Source organism: Filobasidium floriforme, assembly GCF_021052385.1.
Source record: "Filobasidium floriforme strain CBS 6241 chromosome Unknown HD553scaffold_11, whole genome shotgun sequence".
In the NCBI taxonomy this organism is placed as follows: Eukaryota; Fungi; Basidiomycota; class Tremellomycetes; order Filobasidiales; family Filobasidiaceae; genus Filobasidium; species Filobasidium floriforme.
The window spans coordinates 110,339-137,710 of record NW_025763632.1 but is presented as its reverse complement, the minus strand read 5'-3'; the positions used below and the strand labels follow the sequence as shown (position 1 = coordinate 137,710).

The 27,372-nt window shown below is 54.6% G+C and overlaps 7 protein-coding genes across 7 annotated transcripts; 5 read left to right on the top strand and 2 right to left on the bottom strand.

Moving 5' to 3' along the window:
- The first annotated feature begins 36 nt into the window (after positions 1 to 36).
- Positions 37 to 2,814, top strand: HD553DRAFT_284409 (uncharacterized protein). Its single transcript, XM_046178201.1, has 7 exons — positions 37 to 165; positions 229 to 368; positions 429 to 753; positions 822 to 1,519; positions 1,578 to 1,957; positions 2,020 to 2,483; positions 2,562 to 2,814. The coding sequence occupies exons 1-7, from the start codon at positions 153 to 155 to the stop codon at positions 2,597 to 2,599; spliced, it is 2,058 nt and encodes a 685-aa protein (XP_046036483.1). The 5' UTR covers positions 37 to 152; the 3' UTR covers positions 2,600 to 2,814.
- HD553DRAFT_311271 (leucine-tRNA ligase) lies at positions 2,809 to 7,504 on the top strand. The gene is made up of 12 exons (XM_046179950.1): positions 2,809 to 3,094; positions 3,179 to 3,502; positions 3,578 to 3,886; positions 3,955 to 4,009; positions 4,079 to 4,620; positions 4,688 to 5,157; positions 5,224 to 5,423; positions 5,493 to 5,913; positions 5,973 to 6,036; positions 6,100 to 6,218; positions 6,290 to 6,860; positions 6,985 to 7,504. The coding sequence occupies exons 1-12, from the start codon at positions 3,041 to 3,043 to the stop codon at positions 7,234 to 7,236; spliced, it is 3,381 nt and encodes a 1,126-aa protein (XP_046036482.1). The 5' UTR covers positions 2,809 to 3,040; the 3' UTR covers positions 7,237 to 7,504.
- A 1,696-nt stretch (positions 7,505 to 9,200) lies between these two features.
- On the top strand, positions 9,201 to 12,180 carry HD553DRAFT_350032 (uncharacterized protein). The gene is made up of 5 exons (XM_046183503.1): positions 9,201 to 10,013; positions 10,088 to 10,214; positions 10,275 to 10,541; positions 10,696 to 11,196; positions 11,263 to 12,180. The coding sequence occupies exons 1-5, from the start codon at positions 9,219 to 9,221 to the stop codon at positions 12,000 to 12,002; spliced, it is 2,430 nt and encodes an 809-aa protein (XP_046036481.1). The 5' UTR covers positions 9,201 to 9,218; the 3' UTR covers positions 12,003 to 12,180.
- An 8-nt stretch (positions 12,181 to 12,188) lies between these two features.
- HD553DRAFT_311267 (putative 20S pre-rRNA processing of protein) lies at positions 12,189 to 13,263 on the top strand. The gene has a single exon (XM_046179949.1). It carries the CDS (start codon positions 12,418 to 12,420, stop codon positions 13,021 to 13,023), a length of 606 nt encoding a protein of 201 aa, XP_046036480.1. The 5' UTR covers positions 12,189 to 12,417; the 3' UTR covers positions 13,024 to 13,263.
- Positions 13,264 to 13,449: 186 nt separating this feature from the next.
- Positions 13,450 to 19,632, top strand: HD553DRAFT_311265 (putative DNA-directed RNA polymerase I 190 kDa polypeptide). The gene is made up of 10 exons (XM_046179948.1): positions 13,450 to 13,806; positions 13,902 to 14,061; positions 14,134 to 14,516; positions 14,585 to 15,467; positions 15,535 to 17,762; positions 17,840 to 18,686; positions 18,748 to 18,876; positions 18,938 to 19,089; positions 19,161 to 19,230; positions 19,302 to 19,632. The coding sequence occupies exons 1-10, from the start codon at positions 13,622 to 13,624 to the stop codon at positions 19,524 to 19,526; spliced, it is 5,262 nt and encodes a 1,753-aa protein (XP_046036479.1). The 5' UTR covers positions 13,450 to 13,621; the 3' UTR covers positions 19,527 to 19,632.
- HD553DRAFT_29595 (uncharacterized protein) lies at positions 19,423 to 22,751 on the bottom strand. The gene is made up of 4 exons (XM_046178505.1): positions 22,589 to 22,751; positions 22,395 to 22,511; positions 21,532 to 22,328; positions 19,423 to 21,459 (listed from the first exon to the last, which is right to left on the bottom strand). The coding sequence occupies exons 1-4, from the start codon at positions 22,661 to 22,663 to the stop codon at positions 19,686 to 19,688; spliced, it is 2,763 nt and encodes a 920-aa protein (XP_046036478.1). The 5' UTR covers positions 22,664 to 22,751; the 3' UTR covers positions 19,423 to 19,685.
- A 329-nt stretch (positions 22,752 to 23,080) lies between these two features.
- On the bottom strand, positions 23,081 to 26,872 carry HD553DRAFT_272243 (putative cdk-related kinase; the record flags this gene model as incomplete). The annotated part of the gene is made up of 6 exons (XM_046177750.1): positions 23,081 to 23,885; positions 23,961 to 24,709; positions 24,821 to 25,304; positions 25,365 to 25,774; positions 25,848 to 26,582; positions 26,651 to 26,872. Coding segments are annotated over 6 exons (3,405 nt in total), but the record flags the coding sequence as incomplete, so codon positions are not given.
- Positions 26,873 to 27,372: the final 500 nt, after the last annotated feature.

Sequence of the window (27,372 nt, the reverse complement as noted above, 5' to 3'; positions counted from 1 at the left end):
GAGGGAGGGGAGGAGGCAGGTGGAGGCGATTTCAGAAGTTGCGAACGACGATAATCCATCCGAGTGACCCACGACCGACACTCACCTCTACCTATTCGAGCTACACCTCGATCGATCACCATTGGGGAAACAACCTTGAAAACAATTCAAAGATGCCGAAAGCCAGTCAGTTGTGCTCCCTGTACCGATGACGTGCCGTACAAAGCTCACATTAGCCCGCTCACACAGACAAACAATCTCAGAACAAGTCCAAGAACAAGCGGATAGATGTACCTCAGCCGAAAAAGAAGACTCAGAAGGAGCTCGGGGTGCCCAAGCTGAAAGGACTGCAACGCACTGTCGATGCCAAGTCTGCCAAAGCCGCGAGGGTGAGTTTGGACGCTGGCCGGCTGGCTCATGATTCTGCAGCTGAGACAAGGGGTTTGCAGGGAGCCGCTAGGAACGAACAGACTATGCGTCATCTCCTAGCTACCTCGACATCCACAAAACCTCTCATCGATGATCTCCCCGAAATCGCTGGCCCGGCGGATCCCTTCTCGACGCTCGCCTCGACGGAACACTTGTCCGCGTTGCGAGACTCGTCCACAAGAGCTTTCACGAGAGAGTTGAAAAAGGTCATCGATCGGAGCGATGTAATCGTCCAGGTGCTCGATGCGAGGGATCCAGAGGGTACCAGATCGAGATGGGTAGAGGAGGAGGTCAGGAAGAAGGAATCCGAGGGGAAAAGGTTGATGGGCGTGGTCAACAAGATTGGTGAGTTTCGGGGGTACTGACTGAGCCCAACGAACACCATTGAGACGAGTGGCGGTTCAACTGTATAGACCTGGTACCAAGAGAAAACCTTGAAGCATGGTTGAAACACCTCCGCCATTCCTTCCCGGTCATGCCGTTCAAGTCGTCCACACAATCTCAGCGGCAAAACCTCTCGCAAGCCGCCATCCACCTGTCTACGAATGCCACATCATCCAAGACCCCTTTGGGCGCGACCTCGTCGACTTCTGCACACAAGAATTCGTCCGATCCTATTCCTACCACCTCGGCCTCCCTCGGAGCACCGGCCCTGTTACAACTCCTCAAGAAATATGCATCGACCCACCCTCATCAGACCTTGACGGTCGGTTTCATCGGTTACCCCAACGTCGGTAAATCCTCCCTCATCAACTCGCTCAAACGTTCCCGAGCTTGTCCGGTGGCCGCCATGCCGGGTAAGACGAGGGTCATGCAAGAAGTCGTCCTCGACAAGGGGGTCAAGGTGCTCGATTGTCCCGGTGTCGTGCTGGACGATTTCGACCGGATGGGTCTGGCGCTGGATGAGTCGGAAAAGGGAAAACGAAAGGGGGCGGTCTTGTTGAGGAACTGTGTCAAGGTGGAAGAGGTGGAGGATCCTATGGCCGCTGTCGAGGAAATCTTAAGGAGGGTGGAAGTGAGCAAGATGATGGAGCTTTACGAGGTGCCAGAGTACAAGAATGTCACCGAGTTCTTGGTCAGGGTTGCTTTGACCCGAGGAAGGCTGGGGAAGGTGAGTTGGAACGTTTTGGTTAGCTACTATGACCCGTCTGACATCTCAGGTATGACAGGGAGGTATCCCCGACCTCATCGCCGCTGCCACGGCAATCTTACGAGATTGGAACGCCGGCAAGATCCCCTACCACACTGAACCGCCCAAGATCCACCCCTCGGCCAATCTCACCAAAGAGACAGAGCTGGGCATCCCTGCTGTCGAGGGAGAGATGCAAGTCGAGAACGGCCAACAGGATGGAGATGCCATCTTGACCGGGCTTGGACAGGCATTTGATCTGGATGGCTTGTTTGCTTCGTTCGGAGGTGGCGAGTTTGACGAGGATGAGTGGGTGGATGAGGCTCCGGGTCTGGTCGGGCAACCGGTCGATGACGAGCTGGATGATGTTGACGATGTGGGAATCGACGACGTACCGCCAGAGATGCCGGTCGATGAAGAGTGAGTCGCAAGCCGACTGATACCTTGCTTCATTATCGCTGATCGACAATACGTGGATGCAGCCTTTTGGACCGAATGGCAGCAGGACCATCCGCCACTATCCCGGCTTTCACTCACGTACCTTCAACATCGACTTATGCGCCCAGCGCGACTTCCTCGGGATCTACATTACCCCGGATAAATCCTCTAGCACTCTTCACTCCGGCAGAAAGGGCCTTGTTGCCCAACAACCCGAACCTCAACCCGCTCGACCGCAAGGCGCTCAAACAAAAGGCCAAGAAACAGGCCAAACGGAGCCGGGAGGCCGAAAAGCAGGAGCGAGCGGCGGACGAGGACATGTTTGACGCGGCGGCGATGTTTGGTTCGATGAACGTCACCCAACCCAAGCGGGTCGAGGTCAAGAAGAAGAAAAAGACCGAGACGGGGGCCAAGGGACAGAAGATCAAGGGGTCCGTTGTGCCCGTGACCATGGACGCCGAGACGCAGAAGGAGCTGGACTTTATGAGCTTTTTGAACTCGGTCGGAGGTGAGTGTGCATTGCGTGTCTTGTATCGAAAATAACGTTGCGAGTGCTGACAAGGCATTCTCGATTTTGTTCGATCAGCTGAAGGTGGAGATGATGACGATGATATGGAGCTGTAGATGATAACGATATATACTCGGCGACTCCTTGTACCCCACGATCATCCGAGCTCGATGTACGATCGCACCGGCCTGAAACCCGAACCTTGGCGTGCGCCTCTGATCACGTGAAAAGCGAGAGTCAACGCGAGTCAAACGGATAATTCGGGCAACAGGGAGGGTTCAGCGAGGAATAGGTGGGGATGAAAGGAGATGATCATATCCCATGCTGCATGTCGATCCTGGCTAGCTAGCTATAGCTTTATGACTCGAACCTGCCTGGACACCCAAGGATATAGATAGACACCAGCTCCCAAAATACCGCTGCGGATCGCTTTGACGAAACCGCTGTTCAATCCTTTACGACAAGTTCTATATACGAAGCGCACCTCTTTCGTGCGTCTAGCCTCTTCACTACCTCTGCAAACCCATTTCGCCAGTACAAAGCAAGACACCTCCAAGATGGCTAGTGCCGCCGCTGCTGCTCAGTCCGGCGACACTTTGGATCTGAAAAAAGTCAGTCAACCGTCGCGAGATGTTCGTCGAAGCGTTTGAGGGATGCTCGAGCTGATGGACGGTTTCATCTCGCTCGATACATAGACTGCCAAGCGAGACTACCTCGTCGAGCTCGAACGCAAGGCTCAAGCCGGATGGGCTGAGAAGAACCTCTTCGAGATCGATGCTCCTACTCCGGCTAGCACCTACCTCGAGTCGGTCTCGGGCAAGGCACCCACGCCATCCGAGATCCGAGCTCAGCAGGCCAAGTGGATGGGAACGTTCCCTTATCCCTATATGAACGGATCTCTGCATTTGGGTCACGCGTTCACCATCAGCAAGATCGAATTTGCTTGTGGTTTCGAGCGAATGTTGGGCAAGAAGGCCCTGTTCCCTATGGGATTCCACTTGACCGGTATGCCCATCAAGGTCAGTCGGCAGATCGTGTCGACAGGTGTGTACACTGTCGGTCTAGCTGACTCTGCGTTGATCGATTATGGACAGTCGTCGGTGGACAAGCTGATCCGAGAGATGGAGTTGTTCGGCGAAGACTTCTCAGGTTACAAGGACCCGGAGGACGTTGACGAGGCTATCCCCGAGCCCACCGCTCCTCAAGGCCAGGCCGACGTCGCCGCTCCCGCTAAACCGGTGTCGAGCGACCCTTCCAAGGGAAAGAAGGGTAAACTGGCCGCCAAGAGTACCGGCTTGCAATACCAGTTCCAGATCATGGAATTGATTGGAATACCACGAGAGGAGATCAAAAAGTTTGCCGAACCCGAGCAGTGGATGAAGTACTTCCCTCCCATCGCCAAGGTGAGCTTTAGCCGGGCTGCTCGTGGGAAATTCACTAGATACTGAACTGTACCCGGGCGAGCTTTTAGAATGACTGCAACGCCTTGGGAGCTCGTATCGACTGGAGGCGATCGTTTGTCACAAGTATGGCTGTTACGGATTCGTGGACGAGAAATGGTTCAATCACTCATCAAGGGCGTTCTTCTCTACCAGCCGACGTGAACCCCTACTACGATTCTTTCGTTCGGTGGCAGATGAACGAGCTTTATGCTCAGGGTCGAATCAAGTTTGGCGAGAGGTATACCATCTACTCGCCCAAGGATGACCAGCCTTGCATGGACCATGACCGTTCGTCTGGTGAGGGAGTCGGACCTCAGGAGTACACCGCTATTAAGATGGAGGTCTTGGAGTGGAACGAAACCGTGCCCCAGAATGTCAAGGACGCCGTAAAGGGCAAGAAGGTCTCTCTTGTCGCTGGAACCCTTCGACCGGAGACCATGTACGGCCAGACCAACTGTTTCGTCGGAACCGGCATCACTTACGGTGTCTACCAGGCCTCCGAGAACGAGGCTTACGTTATCTCTGATCGAGCTGCTCGAAACATGGCTTTCCAGGGCATCTTTGAGGAGAGGGGCAAGACCGTCAAGCTTGCCGATGTGACGGGTCAGGACCTCGTCGGGACCAAGGTCTCCCCTCCCTTTGGCTTCCACAAGGAGGTCTATGTTCTTCCCATGGAAGGTGTCCTCGCTACCAAGGTGAGTGTCATCATTAGGGGAAACAAGGTGGATAGTCACTGAACCTCGCCATTGTCGCTCCGCTCAGGGTACCGCTGTCGTTTCGTGTGTGCCCTCGGACTCGCCAGACGACTACGCAACCCTCGCTGATCTTCGAAAGAAGCCTGAGTACTACAAGATCAAGCCGGAATGGGTCGCTGCCGATATCATCCCTGTCATCGAGACACCTAACCACGGTAACTTGATCGCAGAGTCTCTCGTCCAAAAGATGAAGATCAACTCGCAAAAGGACAAGGTCCTGTTGGCTGAAGCCAAGGACGTCGCCTACAAGGAGGGCTTCAATCACGGGAAGATGTTGGTCGGAGACTTCAAGGGAGAGGCTGTCCACGATGCCAAGCCCAAGGTTCGACAACAAATGATCGATGCCAAGCTGGCATTTGCCTATGCGGAGCCCGAGAACCAGGTCATGAGTCGAAGCGCGGATGAATGTGTCGTCGCTTTGTGTGACCAGTGGTACCTGGACTATGGTGTAGAGGACTGGAAGGCTCGGGCTCAACTGCAAGTCGACGTTTGAATGACTGACGAGCCCCCCGCCAGACTAACCATCGATCTCTCCCGGCGCAGCTTGCTCGATCGTATGAACACTTACTTCCAGGAGACGAGGAACGGTTTCCAGGGAGTTCTCGATTGGCTCAACCAATGGGCCTGTGCTCGATCTTACGGTCTTGGTTCAAAACTTCCTTGGGACCCTCAGTTCTTGGTTGAATCGTTGAGCGACTCAACCGTTTACATGGCTTACTACACCGTGTCCCAGTTCCTGCAGGGTAAGCGAAGATGCGCCGACGTGACCGTAACATCGCGCTTGACTGACCCCAGCGTCGCCTGATCTACAGGTGGCAACATCTTCGGAAACGAGACTGGACCTCTTGGTATCAAGCCAGAAGACATGACCGACGACGTTTGGCGATACATCATGCAAGGGAAGGAGCTGCCCGAAGATGCGGCCATCGACCGTGAGAAGGCCGCTCAGCTCAGGTACAACTTGGAGTACTTTTACCCCATGGACATCCGGTCATCAGGAAAGGACTTGATTCCCAATCATTTGACATTCTGCATCTACGTCCATTCTGCCATCTTCCCCGAGGACAAGTGGCCGCTTTCCATGCGTGCCAACGGTCATTTGATGTTGAACGGGAAGAAGATGAGCAAGAGTACTGGTAACTTCTTGACCCTGAGCGAGGCCGTGAAAAAGTTCGGTGCCGATGCCACGAGGCTGACTTTGGCCGATTCGGGAGACGAGATTGGAGATGCCAAGTGGGTCGACAACATGAAGCACCGAATCCGTGAAGCTACTAACACGGTTTCCCGCACAGCTTCGAGGAATTGCTTGCAAACGCCGCTATCCTGCGACTTCATACATCCATGGAATGGGCTTCGGTTAGCACAATGTCTACGACCACTAAGCTCGAGCACCCATTGATCGAATCTGCTATTTTACAGGAAATGAAGCAGGCTCGCGAGCAAGGCAAGATGCGTTCCGGGGATTTCAATACACACGACGAGGCCTTCAAGCTCGAGATGCAGGCTCTCACGCTCCAAACTAAAAACGCGTACACCGCGTGAGTCAAATCTGAGACGCAGACACGAAAAGATCCACCTCGCTGAAAACATCGGCGCGCCTTCTTTATAGTACCTTCTACAAGGAAGCGCTTCGAACCGGATTCTACGAATTTGAGACCGCGCGAAACTGGTACCGCGAGGTCACGGCTCCTGAGAACGGTGGATCGGGGATGCATGGCGATCTGATCTTCGAGTGGATCAAGACCTTGGCTCTGCTCACCCAACCCATCATTCCCCACTTCGCCGAGTTCATGTGGCGAGACATCTGTCAGGAGCGTGGTTCAGTGCAGGAAGCGCTCTGGCCCGAGGTGGACGGCGCCGAGAACGAAGCCGTGCTGAAGCAACTCGAGTACATGCGTGGTGTCATCGGATCGATGCGATCGGCTGAGGCGACCATGGCCAAGAAGAAGAGCAAGGGCAAGACCGTCGCGTTTGACCCCAGCAAGCCTCGTAGTGCTAGAATCATCGTGGCCACGTCTTATCCGGCATGGCAGAGCAAGGTCATGGACGCTCTGAAGGCAGAATACCAGGCGAGCCAATCGGAGGGTCGAGCAATCGATGACAAGAATCTTCGAGCGGCTCTCGAGCAGGCCGGATTGCTCAAGGATAAGAAGGCCATGCCGTTCTTGCAGACCACAAAGGTGAGTGCTCGATCCACCGGAGCAAGCCGGTTGGGGAGTCCCCTAGTCTCGTGCGCGTGAGCGGTTTCGGATTAACTGACCGCCGTGGCAATATCCCGATCCCGGTCACTTCCGCGTTCGACAGAGATCCCTCCAGCAGAGCGGACCTGTCGTCTTCGAGCGCGCCTTGCCCTTTTCAGAGTTTGACGCCATCAAGTCGATGCTCCCTTACATCAAGGCTCACATGAAGTTCATTGAGGTTTCCGTGGTGTCGCAGGAAGAAGCGCAAAAGCACATCGAGCAGCACGGCGAGGATGCCAAGGCGGGATGGGAGCCGACCAAGGTCGAAGCGGCGCTGCCCACTTCGCCAGAAGTTGTATTCTGGAATGCCACTTGAGCGCGCGAACATACAAATCCGTGGGCCAAACCCGCGGCTGAGATCGGGTGGATACACATCGATCGCAGTTCAGAACTCCCCTGCACGTTCGATTTGAACCGTAAATTCCTTGTCAGATTAGCCAGTTTCGGCATTTGCTTTTGATATTGGTGGCTGCATGGCTGGTGAGCTGGTGACCAGCGCCGAAGCGAGATTTGTACGCTTTCTTCGGCGTTCCGTTAGCACGCATTTGGCTTGTTCTTGAATGATTCACATCGGTTCTACGCGTCCACGCGTCTTGGGCGAGACATGACCGAACCGTCTCAGAAGAAAGGGAGGCACATGGTCAGCGATCCACCAGACCGTGGCTTTCCGGCCCGAGGCAGAGAGGACCGTCTCGCGATTCCAATCGAGATGTTGTTCTCGGCCCACGGACGGCGACCTTTGTCGCGCTATCCACCTGGGTCTCAAAGCTTGGCGCAGAAGAAATCACGTTGTCGCGTTGTCGACAAACTTTCACAATTGGGCCGATTAGGCGAAGCGAAGACATGGCGATATGCACTCGAACCGTCTGGAAGACCAGAAGGGAGCTGCGGGATGTCAAAAAAGGGACGGGGGAGCCGAGAGGCCACGCATGATCTAATGTACCTGTCGCTCTATCTGGTCTGACTCGCTTGCTCTTCCCGAGGACCGACAACTCACCGTCTAGAGCCGTCGTGCGTCCGTGTACGTTCTCCCCGCTACCTCGGGCATGAGATAAGTTTCATCAGAGAGTCTGTGCAGATCGTGCAATCGGTGGCTCGTCGTCGTCTTCATCCGGGAGGTCTGTCGATCAGTCGATGGTCCTCGGTTGCCAGATATCGCAGTAGGGTCACAGGGCTCGCTTATAGGCTTGCAGGGTACTGCCCAAGTGGAAACACGTCGATCCCGGTGATTTCCATCAGATAACATCGCGAAAGCTCGATCGAGATTCCCTTCGTTTGTCTACGACGTCCATTACGGTCGGCCTACTCGCTAAACATCGCGATCGGTATATACCTGAATCGCCTTACCTCCCTCTCACCCCTTCACCAAGAACAGCTTGTCGCGGAACCTCGCCCAGTGGGTTTTCTGCCAGAACGTTGTTTAGTCCCCGGGCCGCCGTATCGAGAGTTTTCCGGTCCAAGCATTCCTCTTGCCTTGGGATATTAGCCTCGACAGGGTCGGTCGATCGGAAGAAGAGGCAGGGAAATAAAGGGGATCACCGCATCAGCATCAGCTCATCTTTGGATCACCCGCATCATCACATTTGTGGACGAAACATCCAAAGGAGGGGTCCTTTACGAGTGATCGAGTGACAATACGACCAAAGGACGACGGGCTCAAATCAGATTTGATTCGCGTCTGAAACTTGTGAGACGTTCTGGCCCCAATTGCGCCGGGCACGACGACGACGACGACGACGAGCAGGGATCGTGATCATCAAAAACGATCCACCCCCCCCTCCCACCTTTTTTCGGGTCGAGCGGTCATTCGCAAGCGTGAGAAGGACGGAAAGGTTCTTCGATACAAAGGTCATCAACCCTCCCCCGCCCGCGGACTTTGATCGAATCCCATCAAAATCTGCTCTCATCAAACACTCGCAACTCGAACAACACACACCATCGACATCTCCTTGCACCTTGTCCGTTGGCCGTTGTTTTGATCAAGACGTCAAAACACAAAAGACGAACAAAGAGATTTGAGGTAGCGAGATAGCGAAACGGCCTTCCCTCCTGATCCACTTACGACACCCCTTTGCTCTCTTTGTTGTCGAGATCGAGGTCAACCAACCACCATCGTATCGTCATCGAGCGAACCGGAACGACGTGAAATTCTCCGCCTACATCGACAATCGACAACTTCGTAAGCATACCTTTTCGCATTGTCCAGACTATATTCTCGGGAGAGCGAGAGAAGAGAGACCATAGTCTGATACTCGCATTTCGCCTTGTCGATCCACGCAGCCATCTTGTTACAGCAGAATGCCACAATCCCCTTCAACCTCTTCCAGGCAATCCCGGCCGTCGCCCTTCCCTTACGTCGGGTCGAGCTTGCGGCCTAACAATCATCCAGCCCTCAGGTCCAAGTCGACCAGTCCTACCGGTGTCGACTCGACACTGCCTGACAGTGCCAACTCGTACCGCCAGACCTTCCAACATGAGGACTACCAAAACTTTGGTTTCCCCATGCCGTCGGCAAGCGCACCGACGATGAACTTTGACCCCCAAACCGGGCACGCCTTTCCTCAATTGATGCCAGCACACGCTAGCACGTATCCCACGCCGGAAAATCTCGGACAACCTTTCTCCTATACAGAACCGTCGACCACCTTGACATCCCCAATAATCTCGGGGCCGTCGTCCTTCACCTCTAACTCGCCAGACCGCGCGTTTCAAGATCGATACGACGACTCGCCTGAACGGGATGTGGACGAGGACGACGAGGCGCCTCCAGATACACGGGAGACCACGCCTCCTGTGGCCGCCCCGGAAAAGACTAGGCGACCGCCCAACGCCTGGATTCTATATCGGTCCGATCGGATCAGAGAGTACAACAAGATCGGCTCGCTCGCCAGCTTTGCGGCTTCTCGTCCGACCGGTTCTACCGAGGATACGATCAAAGCCAAAAAGGGCAAAAAGGGCGAAAAATCACCAGTCAAGCCTTCTAAAGGCCCTCCTCAGGCGGAGATCAGTAGAATAATCGCAGAGCAGTGGAAAAAGGAGCCGAAAGACGTCAAGGCCAAGTATGATCGCTTAGCAGAGATCAAGAAGATGGAGGTGAGGGATCGCGTTCTCGGCTTGGATGCTGGGCAATTGGCTGACACGGCCGTTCTATCTCTATCGTTCGACAGCATCAACGTGATTTCCCGAACTACAAGTACCAGCCCATGAAGAAGGAGGACAAGATCAAACTCAAGGAGAAGAAAGACAGGGAGAAGGCACTGGCGCGCAAGGAAAAGGCCCTGGACAAGGCGATGAGTGAGTCGGATCGATGGCCAGGTCTCCATCTCGAGACTGATAGCATTGTCGCTTCGCTAGGACCGAGGAAGCCTCGAGTGAGACCTCCTCGACAATCCGCACCTACTATCCAGACCTTGGCCAAAGAAGAGCAGTGCGACCTCCAAGAAGGTTCATCAACCCAGCGTCATTTGGTTACCCCGCGTTCGCCCAAGAAGAGCGCTAGGAAGCCTCGCAAGACGCCTGCGTCTGCTTCTCGTGCGGGCAAGGCCAGAGATGATGGCGGCGAGTCAAACAAGGAGTTCATGGACGGGCACCAGGTCTTTTGGGGAATCATCCCAGAACTCCGTGAGTAACCGGCTCTGGGTATGCCTCCGTGTTTCACTGCAGCTTCGCTGACCAGAAAAAGCCTCTCATGCATGCTCTTATCTATTTCCTGCTGCGGATCAAATTGTTCACCATGTGATCTCTACAATCCCTTCCGTGAAATTTGATCCCATAGCCAACTCGTATGTCGCGCCACCACCTTCGGGAGGTCCAATTGAGCCCGAATCGCGCTTGCACGATATGCCCGACGCGTCCGGGCTTTCTACAGCCCAATTGTCCGAATTTGGATCGGCTCCGACTCCTCAGGGGTTCTGGCAGTCGCAGTCGTTTCCCTCAGTACCGCCTGCGGAAGCTGGACTGGCGATCGATTCGCAATCCATCGTTCCCTACATCTTCGAGCCGGCTCCTTTCCCCGATATCTCGGCCGGTCCCACCTACCAGTCTCTCAACTCATCGCGTTCGGACTACTTCCCCGGTCAATATGGACAGCCGGGCCCGAGTTCCTTGCAGCAGGAGCCATTACCCCCCGTCGAGATCCCCGGAGTCACGGAGAATGAATTGGCGGAGATGTGGGGACTTCTCGAGGAAGACAACGTCGAGAACACTGATGGACGGCAGACGGTCAACTGGGCGTCAGATCCAACCGATTTGGTAAACCAATGGGCAGATCTAAGTGGTGAGTCGACGTGCAAGCTTGCCTGTCGTCCGCGAACATCGACCTTATGCTCTCGAATTGCGACAGTACCCATCGAGGATTCGACGACGTACATCTCGCCGCGAAACTTTTCTGGGTCCGTCGCCAGTCAAATCGCGTCGGAATGGCACAACAATCCGTACCACTCACTACAGCCCGAGATGCACCATCAGCATTCCGATGCAGCTTATCAACAACCTGGAGGATATTACCAGCAGCCGAACCAGTATCCTTCCTCGCGTCCGGGGTACATTACTATCGAGGTGCCCGTCTCTTCCTTGCAGCAACAACAACAACAGCCTCATATGAACAGGCCACCGGCCTACTCGTCGGTGCATCAGGGTCCGCCCCTTGCCCAGGCTACGCCGCTGAGCCCTGTGAATGGTGGCTTCCCGAATTCAGGGAACTGGTCAGGTCGAAGTTTCGACTATAGCACCCCATTCTCTGCTGCCGGACTTCCCCTTGATAACCGGAACGATAATTACCAGCCCAGCATCAGGACCCCTAATTACATGCAGTCGATCGACGGGACTTTCGAATCGATGCAGAGTCGTCGGGTGTCCGAGGCTGGCGGGCTGGACGATGGCGGTTGGATCTCGCCAACGGAAAGGTTGCCCTCCTTCGGTGACTTTCGGTTACCGAGCAGCACGTTTGTGTCGTTTCCGGAACAGGAGTTTGAATTCTCTCCGGAAAACTTCGTCGAGCCGATACACCAAAAGGTCCCGATGAAGAAAGGTCGAGTCGTCGCCGGACAACATGCACCACCCCCTCAACGGGTTGCGTCTTAGATCGACATCGTCGCGTCGCATAAACCCTCTCCCCCCTCGTTCCCCGAATCATACATTCCGACAGTTGTACAAGGTAACCGACGGCGTGCTCTACTCTCGAGCCTATATCTCTTAGACCAAGCATAATATCCAGCGTTGTATACGATAAGAATTATGCCATGACCTCCTATGCCTGAAACGCTCACGCACGTAATACGGGTCACGTGAGGTCTTTGCAAGTGACATGACGCAGCAGCAGAGCCTCGGAAACCGTAGCGCTGCTCAACTTTTTAGCTGACGTTCAGTTTGCAGCTCGCTATTCTTTTCATTTCGCCTCCTCGTTAAAGCAACTCACATCACACACACATTTCTCCCCGTGGAATTCATCAACTATCAAGCCATACAATTGCCCAATCTCTGATACCTTCAACACATCATGGCTTCATCATCACCTGCCACTCCCGACATCGCCCTGTTTGCGCGTGGAACGATCGCCCTCTTCACCCTCTGGCCTGCATTGCGTCTCGCTGTGAGCGAAGAATGGGGCGGACCCGATTCGAAAGAGAAGAGGACCTGGATGATTAGCGAGGTCGTCGACTACTTTGAGAGCTGTCTACCCAAGGCGAACGAGCCCAAGATGACCGAGGAACAGCTCGCCGAGCTCGTCGATCAAGACGATCTCGCCGAGATGCTCGAAGGCATGGTCAGCGACGAGTTCGAGGTGGATCTAGACGATGGCTCTGCCGACGAAGTGGCCGGGGATGTCGTCAAGCTTTGGAAAAAGGTGGTCAAGGGTGACCAGGCGATGGTGGACGAGTTGGAAGAGTTGGTCAGGACGACGGGGAGCAAAAAGGTCCAGGCTCAGGGCAACGGGGACGACGACGAGGAGTTGGATGAGGATGGGAACCCTCTGCCCGATAGTGAGGGATCTTCGGACGACGAGGACATCGAGATGGCGGCTCCGGCTCAGCCCAAGGAGAAACAGGAGCCCGTGGTGGACGACGACGGGTTCACCTTGGTTCAGAAGAAGGGCAAGAAGTAGGCTCCAGGACGGATTACTGGCAGGGGTTGAAGAAAGCAGAGCGTCGAAATGACAAGGATGAGAGGATGGGCGGGAAACTGACCGAATGTAACGCCTACGACAGACGTCAAGGAACACTATTGTACCCCCCCCCTTGTACGCGACAGATTTCTCATACGTTTCTCGCAACTCTATCGTCTTCGTCTGCTGGATCCATGCGACGAGATCCCTGACTCCCGATGTCCTGCTTGTAACTTGCTGTGAGCTGAATCGACCGAAACGATTCAAGAAGGGTTTGTAAGGGAAACTGCTCGTGTGATTTCTTTTTTCACGTGATCGCGTAAATGTTTGACCCCTGCCCGAGGCTTCCCAGAGTACGAGCGACCGTCTCGAATCTGAAATTTACATGCACACGCCCGAATACTCACCAGCTTGGTACACGAAACACTAGACTTGCGACATCACTGGCAAGCTCACTTTCGAAAAGGGGAAAGCCCAAGCTATAGAATTCCCCATAGGCCATCTGGCGGGTCATCGACACCGACTGTACGAGCGGGGCAAAAAGTGGCCTGGGCCGACCAACATCTGACGACGATAGACCGACTCAAGGCTGTACAAGATGGATATTGCACACTCGCTCCCCACCCAGGCCAAGGCCATCTCCTTTTCTTTCTTGTCGAGCCGAGATATCAAGGATATATCTGTCAAGCAGATCACAAATCCGATCCTGCTGGACAACTTGAACATGCCGACCACTGGGGGGTTGTACGATCCTGCTCTCGGACCAGCCGACCGAGCCGATGTGTCAGTACAGCCTCGTCTAGCTGTTATCGAGAGACCAAACGACCTAAAACGACCTATCGCTGACGGTCTTTTCGCCTGTCGTCGTGTGTTCCCAGATGCGCCACCTGTCACCTCTCGTCTTACCAATGTCCCGGACATTTCGGTCACATCGAATTGCCGGTACCAGTGTTCCACCCGCTCTTCATGAACCAAGCGTTCGGTCTCTTGCGTAGCGTCTGCATGTTCTGTCATCAGTTCAAGATGCCCGAGCTCGTTGTAAGTATAGAGGTACAGAGTTCTGAGCGAATCATTTCAGGACACTGACACCACCATCGTACCATGGTATAGCTCAAAAAGTACGTCGCTCGTCTACAACTCCTCGACCACGGTCTGCTAGCCGAATCTCAGATCGTGGCCAACATGACCCCGAAGACGCGATCGACCGGGGGAGCTCGTGAGGATGCAGAAGATGGTGAAGATGCCGTTCCCGTTGAGACTGTCGAACAATTCTCGGCACGGATAGACAAGGCGGTCAAGAAGTTTATCGACGAGTCCATGATGGCAGACGAAGGGGTTGCCGATGTCGGGACGTCTGATAGGAAGCCTAACCTGCAGAGGACACAGCCTTCCGGCCGGGATAACTACAAGGACGGGCTCGTTTACGCCGAGAGGAGGGATCTTTTGCACGAATTCGGCAGGAAGGCTTACATGAAGTGTTCCCACTGCAATGCGTGAGTGGTACTGGTGTACTCCGGATATCGCAAGACGTCCGGCAGCTGACTCGATGGAGAACTTTCAGCGCCGCCTTTACTTACCGAAAAGAGGGAACCGTCAAGATCATCGAGTACGGTCTTTCCAAAAAGCACCAGGATCAGAACATGGCGTTGGGTAGAAAACGACCAAACGTTCTCGCCATGTCGAAACAGTCGTCTCGGGTCAAGAAGGAGAACGGAGCGGCCGATGGGGACAGCGATTCTGGTCACGGTGGAAGCGACGTGTCGGAAGACGAAGCTGATGGGATGGATGTCGATGCGACGTCATCCGCTGATGAAGGCGAGATACTGATGGAGGACAAGGTCAACGGCGTTGCTCGAGGTGTCAACGGAGCTGTCAAGAGTTCGCGGGGTCGAGACGAGCGGATCGTCATGGCCGAAGAAGTGCGAGCGCACCTGCGGCTGGTCTTCCGTAACCAACCCGTAGTCTGTTCTTTGCTGTACGGCCGACACGGACCTAACGTGTGGCAATCGGAGACCAATGCTGGATCTGCCTTTAATGCCCCATCAGCCAGCGCCGACATCTTCTTTATGGATGTGGTACCCGTTCCTCCCACCCGATTCCGACCTGCCTCCAAGATGGGCGACTCGCTATTCGAGAACCCTCAAAACAGTCTGTTGGCCAAGATCTTGACCACTGGTCAATTGATCGTCAGCAATCGAACACGGCTGGCCGAGCTACAGCAAGCCATGCCTGACGTGGAGGAAGCGCTCGAGAAGACTGCGAAAGAGGCCGCACTGCGAACATGGACTCAGCTCTTGGAGGGTATCTTTCAAATCCAGCACGATGTCAACAGCTTCTTGGACAGCTCGAAGAACCCGACAATCATGAAGGGTGGGATGCTGCCCCCTGCTGGTGTCAAGCAGATCTTAGAGAAAAAGGAGGGTTTGTTCAGGAAGCACATGATGGTAACTCGCATTGGACAGGTCGATCGAGCGGGTGTACATGACACTAACACATTTCGCCGTATTGTAGGGTAAACGAGTCAACTTTGCTGCTCGTTCCGTCATCTCGCCCGATATCAACATCGAGACCAACGAGATCGGTGTACCTCCTGTCTTTGCGCGCAAGTTGACTTTCCCCGAGCCGGTTACGCCTCACAATGTTCACATTATGCGTCAACTGGTTATCAACGGACCGAAGGCATACCCTGGTGCAATGATGGTACAAAACGAGGACGGTCAGCAGATCTCCCTGGAGAGGAAGACCATTGAAGAGCGAACGGCGATCGCCAATCAGCTTTTGACCCCTCAAGAGGGATCTGCTGCATCGAACCCGGACGGTCTTACCACTCGAACACCGGCCATCAATAAAAAGGTCTTGCGACACCTGCAAGATGGTGACATCCTGATCCTCAATCGTCAACCAACTTTACACAAGCCTTCAATGATGGCTCATCGCGCCAAAATTCTCAAGGGGGAAAAGACCATCCGAATGCACTACGCCAACTGCAACTCGTACAACGCCGATTTCGACGGAGACGAGATGAACATCCATTTCCCCCAAAATGAAGTGGCTCAGGCGGAAGCTCGGATGATTGCCAACACCGACAACCAATACCTTGGACCCACCTCGGGTAGTCCTCTTCGTGGTCTGATCCAAGATCACGTCGTCGCTGGTGTGCACATGTGCAACAAGGCTACTTTCTTCACAAGAGAGGAGTACTACCAAATCATCTATGGAGCTCTTCGACCGGAGGACAACTACACTGGGCAGGGTCGTGTACATACGCTGCCGCCAGCGATCTGGAAGCCGAGACCCATGTGGACGGGTAAACAGATCATTTCTACTATCATGCTTAACATCACGCCTCCCAACCTTGAAGGTTTGAACTTGACTTCCAAGAACAAGATTCAGAACAGTTTATGGCAACGAGACGACGGGTCGGATCCCAACATGTCCGAGGAACAAGCGGTCTTTCTCGACGGTTACCTTGTTCGTGGTGTCTTGGACAAGTCTCAATACGGGGCCTCTGCGTATGGTCTGGTCCACTCGGTCCACGAAGTCTATGGACCAGAGAGCGCTGGACGATTGCTCAGCATTCTGTCACGGCTGTTGACAAAATACTTGCAGCATATCGCTTTCACCTGCAGAATGGACGATCTTATTCTTACGAAAGAGGGTGAAAAGATCCGAGCCCAGATCCTCGAGGATGCGAAAGGAGATGGAGCCCGTGCAGCCATGGAATACGTCGGCTTGCCCAAGGATGGTAATCCCAAGGACCCTGACACGGCTCGGAACTTGGCCATCCGTCTGGAAGAAATCTTGCGAGACGATGACATGATGGCAGGATTAGACGGCGCAATGCAGGCCGCTTTCAATAAGACCACCTCCAAGATCAATAACGTGGTAGTGCCCGGGCATTTGGTCAAACCGTTCCCCGACAACAACATGCAGACCATGACCATCTCCGGAGCCAAGGGTTCAAAGGTCAACGCTACGCAGATCTCGACACTACTGGGGCAACAGGCTCTGGAAGGTCGACGTGTGCCGACAATGGTTTCGGGAAAGACTTTGCCCTCGTTCAAGCCGTTCGACACGTCGGCGCGAGCCGGAGGATACGTCGCCAACCGTTTCTTGACTGGTGTACGACCCCAGGAGTACTACTTCCACTGCATGGCAGGACGTGAAGGTCTAATCGACACCGCTGTCAAGACAAGTCGTTCCGGATATCTGCAGAGATGTCTGATCAAGCATCTTGAGGGGATCAGGGTGCATTACGACCACACGGTCCGTGATGCCGACCAATCTGTCTTGCAATTCTTCTATGGAGAGGATGCTCTGGACGTCACTCGTCAGAAACATCTTTATGAGTTTGACTTCTGTTTGCGCAATATGAAGAGTTTCACGAACCGATTCTCCGCCGCGGACATTGAGGACAAGATGGATCAGAACACGGCCGTCTCGCTCATGAAGAAGTCGTTGAAGCGGCCCAACAAGTACGAACCGCCAATGTCGAGGTATTCTCCTAGTCGATACCTGGGAAGCATGTCCGAGAAGTTTGCCGCTGAATTGGACAAGTTCGTCGAGAAGAACCCCGGCAAATTGCTCGGTACCAAGAAAACGCTAGAGTCCGACATTCCTCAAGGTCTTCGGCACGATCAGCTGGTCGCTCCAAGCACGTTCAAGATCTTGTCGCGGGTGAGATATGTCAAGTCGTTGATTGATGCGGGAGAAGCCGTCGGGATGTTAGCATCACAAGGGTCAGTTTTCGTTCCACATGCATTCCTCGATATCCGGTCTGCATCGCTGACGTTGCAACAATTGCGACACATGTCAGTGTTGGTGAACCATCCACGCAGATGACTTTGAACACTTTCCATCTGGCTGGTCACGGTGCTGCCAACGTTACATTGGGTATCCCTCGGCTTCGAGAGATCGTCATGACGGCGGCCAAAAAGCCCAAGACGCCCACAATGAAATTACCGATAAGCGAAGCCATCAGCGACGACGCCATTGACAAGTTCATGAAGAAGACTAGTCGACTGAACTTGTCGGAAGTTGTGGAGCGTGTCACGGTTACCGAACGTTTGTCGGCCAAGACCATCGAACAGATCGATCGTCGTCGGACATACACGGTGTTGCTCGAGTTCTACGACAAGGCCGAATACCTCGAGGAGTACCATGTTACGCCCAAGCAGATCATGGAGAGCTTGCCGTCTTCCTTTGCCGTCCATCTACAAAAGGAGATCACCAAGGAGTTCAAGGCCGCTGCCAAGGCTTTGGCCAACGACATCAACAGTGTCGGCAAGGGTCGAGCCGTGCGAGAAAATGCCGATCAAGTCAACGAAGATGACGAACGGGTCGGACGAGACGAGGAATTGGACGACGACGGTGATGCGTACGAGATGAAGCGTAAGGCGCAAGCCGAGCAGATCGCCACTTATGAATCGGACGAGGAGGAAGATACGGACGAGCGGGACGAAGAGGATATTCTCGCTGCCCGGATGGAAGAAGACAGCGATGACGAGGACGATGGTGACACCAAGGTCGGGGACGCTATCGAGAAGGCAAAGGATGAGCAGCGTATCGAAGATGTCGGCGAATACTTCAAGCTGGCTTCGAAATACGCCACCTCCTTTAGCTTTGACTTGGTGAACGGTCGATCTTGTCAATTCGACCTAGAGGTAAGTCGCGCCGTTCCGAGACGCGCAGGCTACTCCAACTCAACCTGCATTGCGCTCATAGTTTACCGGTAACTCGCAAAAACTCTTGCTCATTGATGTCATCGAGCGATGTTGTCGAAAAGCAGTCATCCACGAAGTTCAGGCGATCGGCAGGTGCATGAAGATCTTCAATGACAAGGGAGAGTTCACTGTACGTGTTCACATTTCAGAGAAGACCGAAGCTATACTAATGTGATTACTGCCGACCATAGCGTCAACTCATTACGGAAGGAAGCAACTTGCCGGCGATGTGGCGTATTGCGTCTGACATGATCGATGTCAACAAGATCGATACTAACGACATCTACGCTGTGCTGGAAACCTACGGCGTGGAAGCTGCTCGTGCCGCGATCATCCGAGAAGTGTAAGTTGATTCCAGTAGTCTGCGAGTGGGTCCGACATCCCACTGAACTTGGCGAACCCGTTCCCGTCTAGATCTGGAGTTTTCGGCGTGTACGGAATTGCAGTTGACTATCGTCACTTGACGGTACTTGCCGATTACATGGTAAGCATCTGCTGCTAATCACGATGCACACCTGATCATCAAGCCGACCGGATCTGTTCTCTTTTCTACAGACTCACGAGGGCGGGTATAAGCCATTCAACCGTACGGGTATCGCTAGCAAGAGCTCGCCTCTGCTCAAGGCATCATTCGAGACTACCGGTGCATTCTTGTCCGACGCCACATTGCACGGAGACTTTGATGACTTGCGAAGTCCAAGTGGAAGTATCGTGATGGGAACTCCTGTGGCCGCTGGGAGCGGATCTTTCGACGTTCGCACCGCAGTCGAAGCATACTAGTTGCAATTTTATAGAGCCCCGTTGTAAAGCACAATTTGTATGAAAGGCATCACTATCGTTTCGGCTGTCCTGCTTGTGAGGATGTATATGCATAATACCACCTGGCACACCGTGTATAGGTCTTTCATTGTTTACTTGACAATCTCTATCTCTATCTATCTAGTAACTCTCGACAATCTCAAAGGCAACATCTCCTTCATTCTCCTTTTCAAGCCTAGCGCCATCAGCGATAGTGCGCTCCGAATCCTCGGAACTTCTCTGTATGATCTGCTCCTGGACGACCACCTCGACAGGTATGGCTTGCACGATCACAGGCGGTGTCGGCTGGCTCGAGGCGCTCAGCGAATTTGCCGACTCGGTCCCGCTGGCCACGGAGGATTGAGCTCCTCGTGAAGCGGAGCTAGCGGTCGCCTTGATGGCTTCGGCAACGCTCGCCGTCTGACTGGCAGCTTGATCGAGCGCTGAGGATCCCAAAGATGAAGCAGAGCTGGCGGATCCGCGAGCTTGACGGGAAGCATCGACAACGGCGGTCGAGACCTGCGCGCTTGCTTGTCCTGCTGAAGCGGAAACGGTCGACGCTGCTCCCCTGACCTGTTCACCGACACCGGCGACATAAGACGCACCCGCGGACGACACTGATGAGGCGGACGCTTGGGCTGCGGCAGAGGCAGAGCTAGCTGCTCGAACTGCTTCGGCGGAAGCGCTCGAGACCGAAGGTTGCACTTGCTTGGTGGCTGATTCGACAGATGCCGAGGCGGTGCTGCCGGCCGATGCCAAAGTATCAGAAGCCTGCGAGACCAAGCTCTCGCCGGTTCGAGACATGGAGCTGGCCGCACTGCCGACGTTGTCGGTTGCGCTGACAACAGAAGCAGACGCCGCGCTGGCGATGCTAGCAGCACTTGCTTCGGCCGCATAAGCAGCTTGCTCTACGGCTTGAGCTCCACGGGCGACCTGCTCTTTGGCATACGAGGCGGCGTCGGTCGCAGCCTGAGAGACGGCGCTACCCGCCGAGGTGGCCGAAGCAGCAACGACCGAGGCGACGGAACGTCCAGTACCAGAAATCGCCGAAGCAGCGGATTGACCAGAAGCGGAAACGACTGAGGCGGCAGATTCTCCGGAAGCCGAGGCGGCGACAGCAGCAGACTTCACCGAAGCAGTGGCGGCCTGTGCAGATGCAGAAGCGGCGGATGCGCCAGACTGGGCCGAAGCAGAGGCGTCGGAGGCAGCGGACCGGGCAGAAGCTGAGACAATCGATGCAGCAGAGTGCCCAGAGGCGGACGCCTCCGAGGCAACGGATCGTACACTTGCGGAAGCAGCGGATGCAACAGACTGTCCAGAAGCCGAAGCACCCGAAACGACCGATTGTCCTGCGAGAGAAGCCTGGGAAGCGGTAGCCTGAGCGTTGCTAACGACAGCCTCGACGGAAGCCTTGGCGGTAGCGGTTCCAGCTCGGACAGCATCTTCTACATTCTTGCTAGCACTGACTGCCGAAGCTGCCGCCTGAGCGGTAGCCCGACCCGCCGTCTTCCTGGCCTTCGAGTTGATACTGGAGGCGGAAGCCTTGGCACTCTTGGTGGCCTTCTCCCCAACCGCCTGAGCGACGGTGCTAGAAGCCGATACCTGAGCGGAAAGGGAAGAAGCGGCCCCAGCGACGTTGCTCTTGATGGACTGAGTGGTATCCTTTGCGCTCGCGGTGACGCTCTCGACGTTGTCCTTGACATCGTGGTATAGCCCCTTGAGCCCACTTCGGATATCATTGAGCGAAGGGGTCAAGATCAAAGACCCGAGGATCGGAGCGACACGGTTGGCGTGCTTTCGTACAACCGGGGCATAGGCGTTCTTCGACAGCGCGTTCACATGAGGCTCGACATGGGTACGGTAATGCGGGTGAAGAACTGGGTGTACGTGCGTGTTGAACAGCTGGGTCAAGTACCTGTTGCGTCGAAATTCGGGTTAGAGAAAAGTACTGCTTGATTGCGCAGAGTCTAGTTGCCTTGAGACTCACAGTACAATCTGCTTGAGATTGTTCTCGGCCACATCCAAGGCGTTGACCGCACCCTTGGCGACCTGGGGAATACCAGTTTTCCTAGCCCAAGCGTAACTCTGCGAGCTCTTCTGTCCACCATAAACGCCGAGCTTTTCGAAGTGAGGGACCGAACGCTTGTAAACGAGATTGGCGTGCTTGCCAGCGGTCGCTACGGTAGGATGGTTATAGAGATCGTTGGCAGTCTTGCGCGCTCGAATAACGTGGGGGTGTTCTAGATAAGGCGAGACGAGTGCCTGCGCCTGAGCGAGCAGGGCCAAGATCTGCTGCCAGGCTTGATTGCCTGCGAGTTCCGCCCGATTGGTGAGCCTCTTGGTTGCAGCGTGGAAATGGGGAACGTAAGGTCGGACGGCACGGTTATAAACGCGTTGAGTCCTGTAGTAGACAGCCTTCCTCTGGTTCCTGGTCTTGACTTCGACCTGGTGGTAAGCCGGGGCAATGTGTTCCTTGACAATAGGGTGAGCCTGGATATGAGCGACCCTGCGCTGTACGTGCGGTACGACGTAGGGCTCGAGGATATGCCGACGGTAAGCTGTTGTAGGCTGACAGATGTGACGCTCCCATGCCGGGACACCAGGGTCGGAAGAGGTGAATGGGTTGAGGTTGTTCAGGTTAAAGTAAGACCTGGCGACGCTCTTGTCGATCTGTTCCGGTGATGGGCAGAAGGAAAGCGAGACGAAGGAGATGGCCAACAAGGAGAGGATGAACGTGTTGAGAAGGGCGTGGGACGGTCTCGAGTTTCGTGCCCGCTTAGTGTTCTGCAACATGTAAAGAGGTGTCAGACGACGCTGAACAGAATGTACAAAGCAGGTCTGATAGCTTACCCTTTCGTTGGCCTTTTTGAGGCTTTGCAGATCCACGGGAGGCGGTGGGGGCCCTTTAGCGGTCACCGCAGTGGTGTGAGCGATATTTCCGCTCGGTTTGGGGATAGTCGGTCCATTCTGATGAAAGGAGGACGCACGATTAGTTCGAGCTGTGATGAAAGAAGACACGACCTTTGAACGACGTGCCGACTCACATAGAATTTCGGTTGTTGCGTAGCGATGGGTGCCGCCGGCTTGACACCGCCGCTCTTCTGTCGTTTCATCGACATGGCTGAAAAGTACTAGCTTGACCTATGGCCTATATCGATCTTTTGCTGGTGATCAAGACTGCAATCGTCAGGTTGTGACGATCAAAATCGACCGTTCGATGGTGATCACGACGAGAGAGAGAGAGAGGCCAGGGTGAGGGAGTGAGCGTCATCTGTCGCGCGTTGCGTCATCGCTCTCGCTCTCGCTCTCGATCTCCTCCACCCACGCACGCACGCGACACATCTCCTCCTCCCCCGAACAACCGACGACCGAAACAGGCAGTCGATGGCTCGCTACATGCAACATGGTATCGACGTACATTACAACGTCGAAAGCTTACAACGCAAAATGATTCGCACATGACAAGAAGAGAGAGAAACATGGCCGATCAGTCTGAGCGAGAGGGGGGGAGGGGCGATGATGATGTTGGATAAAGTCTACCCATCTTCCGAAACTGTAGTCGGTAGAGTGAGACGAGGAAGGGATGGTCTAACGTTTATTGACAAATCCCTCGTGCCAATGTAAGGTGCCTGATTTGACTGTTCGATGTTGCAGAGTAAGGATATATGGGGTGTATTGATGCGAGAATGCGAGCTGGAGCGCGGCGGGATAGCCTGTCGATCAAGGACCCTTGGGCTGACTGTCGGCCAGAGAGGCGATGTGGGCGAATGGCGGGAGCGTTGTATAACCGTCTCGACCGCCCGGAGGTTCCTACGAGCGAGCGCAAAAAAAAACGTCAGCTCGGAATCTCGAAACTTTGTAGACGGGTGATTCGCCCGACTAACCACTCTGTACGTCGGGTTTGCCCCGTCCATGTGAACATCCTGACCATCATCCCAGTCCTTGGATATATCGTGGATTGATGGTAGCTGCTGGTGGGTGTGATGAATCACCTGTTTTCTACCGATCCCGTGTCCGGCGGCGACGGCATGGCCGTAAGGATGACTATACGGTGTCGTAGGCCCGCTGACGGAAACCGAGCTGGCGTATCGTCCCAGACTCAGGCTACTATTGCTGCCGCTCCCGAACGGATTCCCCGAGCCAGCGCCGGGAAGTGAGGTATAAGACTGATTCAGTCCTGAAGGTTGCACGGTAGCATGCATGCGGAAGTCTGAAGCCAATTGACGGTCGACCGAAGTGTTGGACTGTGCAAACGAAGATGTGGAGCGTGCAAACGACTGAGCCGAGGCGGCTCGCGGGTCGTTTGATTGGTAGATCCTGGGCGATCTGGTTGGACCGGGGCTGTCGGAAGCGTCTCATCATCAGTACAGCTGCGCGAGTAAACTCGAACTCTGCTCAGACATCAAGGGAACTCACTCGCTATCAATCGTACCGACGCTGAGAACGCTCGCGTTCCTGTACCCGGTATGATCGTCGCCGAAATCCATCTTTCTCGCCTTGAACCGATAAGCATCAGGTCCGGACATCTCCATCTGGCGTCTATCGATGTGAGACTGAGACATCGATTCGAGCTGGCTCCTGATGGACGGTTGAGATCTGGATCCCGCGGTCTTGCTCGCTCCCATATACGGCTCGCGCTTCGGGATGAGATCTTGAGCGCTCTGGCTCTTCGACCCGTCAGGCATAGGAATGCTCGTCTGGCTAGTATTGCTCGTCTTCATACTGGCAGAGTCGATCGTGCTGAGAGTGGTCCATTCGATTTCAGACTTGTTGTTCGACCTATTCTCAACGAGCTGACTTCGCTTCGCCATGACCGCGCGAGCCCGCTCTTTTTGCGCATCTTCCATCGCCTTTCGACGAGCGACCTGCAGTTGCTTCTCCTGCTCCTTGGCTTGCTTCTCCATCTCCTTCTTGACCTTTTTGGGATCAGCCCCGCTAACCAGGTCCGCTTGGGACATCACTGCTCGTTCTGCTGCGGTGATCCCGGACTGCGTGCGCTTCAATGCAGCTGAGCTGAAGCCGGAAGAGACGATATTACCCGGAGGCGGTACCGGAAGCTCCGCTTTCGAATCGTTCAAGCTCGAAAAGACCGCACTCAGGCCCCACTTCTTCTTCTTGCCCGTAGCTGCCAAGTTGGTCAGACGAGAAGTAGTGTTGGCGAACGCCTGGGAGCGAGGCTGATCCTGACCGGGTTGCGACCTGTAGGGATGAGTATCGGTCTCCATCGCGGGTCTGATATGGACAGGATGTTCGTCAAAAGCATCCTGCATGACCACGTCATGGTCCTCGTGCGGCCGGGGGAGAGAATCGGTCGAGTTATGATCGCGCAAACTATCGAAAGAGCCTCGAGGCGAGAGGCCAGACGCCAAAGCAGTCGGAGTCGACATGTGAGGCGGAAGATAATTACGTTGGTATTGCGGCTGGGGCAGTGAATCTTGCGTGTACGACACGAGTCCAGAGGTGCTGTGGTGAAACGAAGACTGCGAAGCGGTACCTCCCGCGGCCAATGACATCGCCTGTAAGCCCACAAGATCGGATGAACGGCGGTCCCCATGTCCTTGTCTATCGCCAGACGGGTGAGGGACGGGAGCAGGCCGTTGCTTCCATTCGGGGGCGTGTCCAGGCGACAGCGAACGATGACCATAGGTGGACAAGTCGGCCGTTGGGAGATCCAACTCGCGCAACGATTCCACCAAAGCCGAGGCACCGTTGTTGTATGAAGACAAGTTTGGCAACAAGGTCTGCGATGTCGATGCTGAGCTCGTGTGAAGGGTTGGGCTATCGTATCGCCGAGGCCTTTCGGGCGACACATGGTACGACCGATTATTATGAGGCGAGCCGGCGAGTGGCGGCAGTACCCTGCCCGAATCCCGCACGTTGAAATTCGGAGGTTCGTGAACAGGCGAGTGTGAGTGTGAAGGAGGTTCATTGCGAGGCGGGATAGAAGACGTTCTAGACACGTCATGTATACGCTGCTGTCTCTGTTGCTCCATATTCTGGAAAATTTCATCCAATTCGGCTCGCCCTGGTTGTCCCCTGGAGAAGGGAATCTGCGGGAGATCCACATTGGCTTGCAGATGGGGAGTCACCAGCTTGAAGTATGGATGATTAAGACATTCTCCGGACGTGAGTCGGTGTTTGGGATTGTACCGCAGTAACTGTCTGATGCAGTCGATCATAGTGGTCGGTACAGCTGGCGAAAACAATGATGCAAAAACGACAGGAGGATTCTGATTTTTGATGAATCATGCGGAACGTCAGCGACAGCCGTATGAAGCGCAAATACCATATGCGCTCGCTCACCTTTGGGAATCCGTACCCTACATTCTTCGCCAGCTTCAACCCTCGAACCCATTCACCGCCTCCCACTCGCATACCTCGTTCGTCGTGCCCATAATCCGGGCTAGGATCACCCAAGATCGAATTGATTCGCCAGCATTGATCGATCTCGCTCTGGCCGGGGAAAAGCGCCTTGAGGTTGAGCAGCTCAGCCAAAATTGTTCCCAGCGCCCACATATCAACGGGAGCGGAATATTCCTTCGATCGAAGCAGGACTTCGGGTGCTCGGTACCAACGTGTCGAAACGTATTCCGTAAAAGGTGGTTTCGCATCCAGGGCTTTCGCGAGACCGAAATCTGCCAGTTTGACGATGACCGTTACGTCCTTCTCCAGCTTGGGTGATGGTCGTTCGGGCGGTTGTTTACCGACATTCAAAAGGGCCAGGTCGGCGCGAGAATTTTCTGGATCGACCACGGGCAGGTAGGTCTGCAATCCCGTCGTCGTGACCAGGAGGTTTTCTGGTTTCAAGTCTCGATGAAAGTAGCCGTTTTGATGGATGTGATGCAGACCTTCGGCGACTTGTCGAAAGATGCTGGCGATCAGACCGGCCGCTAGATTTCTCCCTTTCCGAGACTTTGTCAACTGGTAAAGGTTCCCCTCCATGCATTCAAATACAAAGTAGAGCTCTTTCGTATCAGGTTGAAGAAAGGCATCATACAGGGGGATGATGGCTGGGTGATGCGGGATCTCTCGAAGTGACTGTCAAAGCGATGCAACATGGATTCATCAGTGGCGAGGACAACGTAGCTGTACCCGAGGCGACTTACCACGAGCTCTCCTATCTTCGACGCCTGTTCCCAACCACCCTCCCACACCCGCTTCATCCTCTTTACCGCCACCAAACGCTTCCCGGTCCATTCTGGTCTAGCTCCCGCACCACATTGCATGGCGGACAAGACGGTCGTGGACGGGATTTCAGACTTCCAGTCGCACAGCCACACCGTCCCGAAAGACCCATCGCCGACAAGCTTGATGGCCGAGTAATCTCGAGGTTGATCTTTGGATGATAAGACGGCCAGGTGGATTGATAATCAGTACCTGTGCCGCTGAGATTCTTACCAATGGTCGTTTGGTCGAGGCGAGCTTACCTGGAGGCAATATACCTAGCCGACCATCCTGGTATCTCGTTCTCGTCTCCCGGTACTGCTTCAAACCCCTCCCGTCTTCGTTCATGATCGTTCCACCGCGATGTATCTGGTAGCCGTCAAAGTCCCTCTGCTCTCCCCGGTACATCTCATCCGCTGGTGGTTTGTGTTTGATCGAATTGGCGCTCGAATCATCTGGCAACCGCCGGTTTGATGGCAACATCTGATGATACTGAGGTTGCATGGGATGATGATGACCAGACAAGGACTGATCACCACGGCGGCCTTCACCGGAGTTAGGCCCTGACCCGTCTCCTCCGCCTATCATTACGTTCTCGAGCATCTCGCTAGGCGAAACGTTATTCCCGTAACGTTGCATTTCCATGTTCCGTGTCTGCTGTTCT

Bases quoted from the DNA above. Each gene is read 5' to 3' on its own strand.
- HD553DRAFT_284409 (XM_046178201.1), top strand. The intron at 1,520-1,577 runs GTGAGTTGGAAC...CAGGTATGACAG, and splicing joins CCCGAGGAAGGCTGGGGAAG to GGAGGTATCCCCGACCTCAT. The intron at 2,484-2,561 runs GTGAGTGTGCAT...TTGTTCGATCAG, and splicing joins CTTTTTGAACTCGGTCGGAG to CTGAAGGTGGAGATGATGAC.
- HD553DRAFT_311271 (XM_046179950.1), top strand. From the start codon at position 3,041: ATGGCTAGTGCCGCCGCTGCTGCTCAGTCCGGCGACACTTTGGATCTG. The intron at 5,158-5,223 runs GCAAGTCGACGT...CTCCCGGCGCAG, and splicing joins TGGAAGGCTCGGGCTCAACT to CTTGCTCGATCGTATGAACA. The intron at 5,424-5,492 runs GTAAGCGAAGAT...CCTGATCTACAG, and splicing joins CGTGTCCCAGTTCCTGCAGG to GTGGCAACATCTTCGGAAAC.
- HD553DRAFT_350032 (XM_046183503.1), top strand. From the start codon at position 9,219: ATGCCACAATCCCCTTCAACCTCTTCCAGGCAATCCCGGCCGTCGCCC. The intron at 10,215-10,274 runs GTGAGTCGGATC...TCGCTTCGCTAG, and splicing joins GGCCCTGGACAAGGCGATGA to GACCGAGGAAGCCTCGAGTG. The intron at 10,542-10,695 runs GTGAGTAACCGG...TTGATCCCATAG, and splicing joins GGGAATCATCCCAGAACTCC to CCAACTCGTATGTCGCGCCA.
- HD553DRAFT_311267 (XM_046179949.1), top strand. From the start codon at position 12,418: ATGGCTTCATCATCACCTGCCACTCCCGACATCGCCCTGTTTGCGCGT.
- HD553DRAFT_311265 (XM_046179948.1), top strand. From the start codon at position 13,622: ATGGATATTGCACACTCGCTCCCCACCCAGGCCAAGGCCATCTCCTTT. The intron at 14,062-14,133 runs GTAAGTATAGAG...ACCATGGTATAG, and splicing joins TCAAGATGCCCGAGCTCGTT to CTCAAAAAGTACGTCGCTCG. The intron at 18,877-18,937 runs GTACGTGTTCAC...TGCCGACCATAG, and splicing joins ATGACAAGGGAGAGTTCACT to CGTCAACTCATTACGGAAGG.
- HD553DRAFT_29595 (XM_046178505.1), bottom strand. From the start codon at position 22,663: ATGTCGATGAAACGACAGAAGAGCGGCGGTGTCAAGCCGGCGGCACCC. The intron at 22,329-22,394 runs GTAAGCTATCAG...TACATGTTGCAG, and splicing joins TCAAAAAGGCCAACGAAAGG to AACACTAAGCGGGCACGAAA. The intron at 21,460-21,531 runs GTGAGTCTCAAG...TCGACGCAACAG, and splicing joins AATCTCAAGCAGATTGTACT to GTACTTGACCCAGCTGTTCA.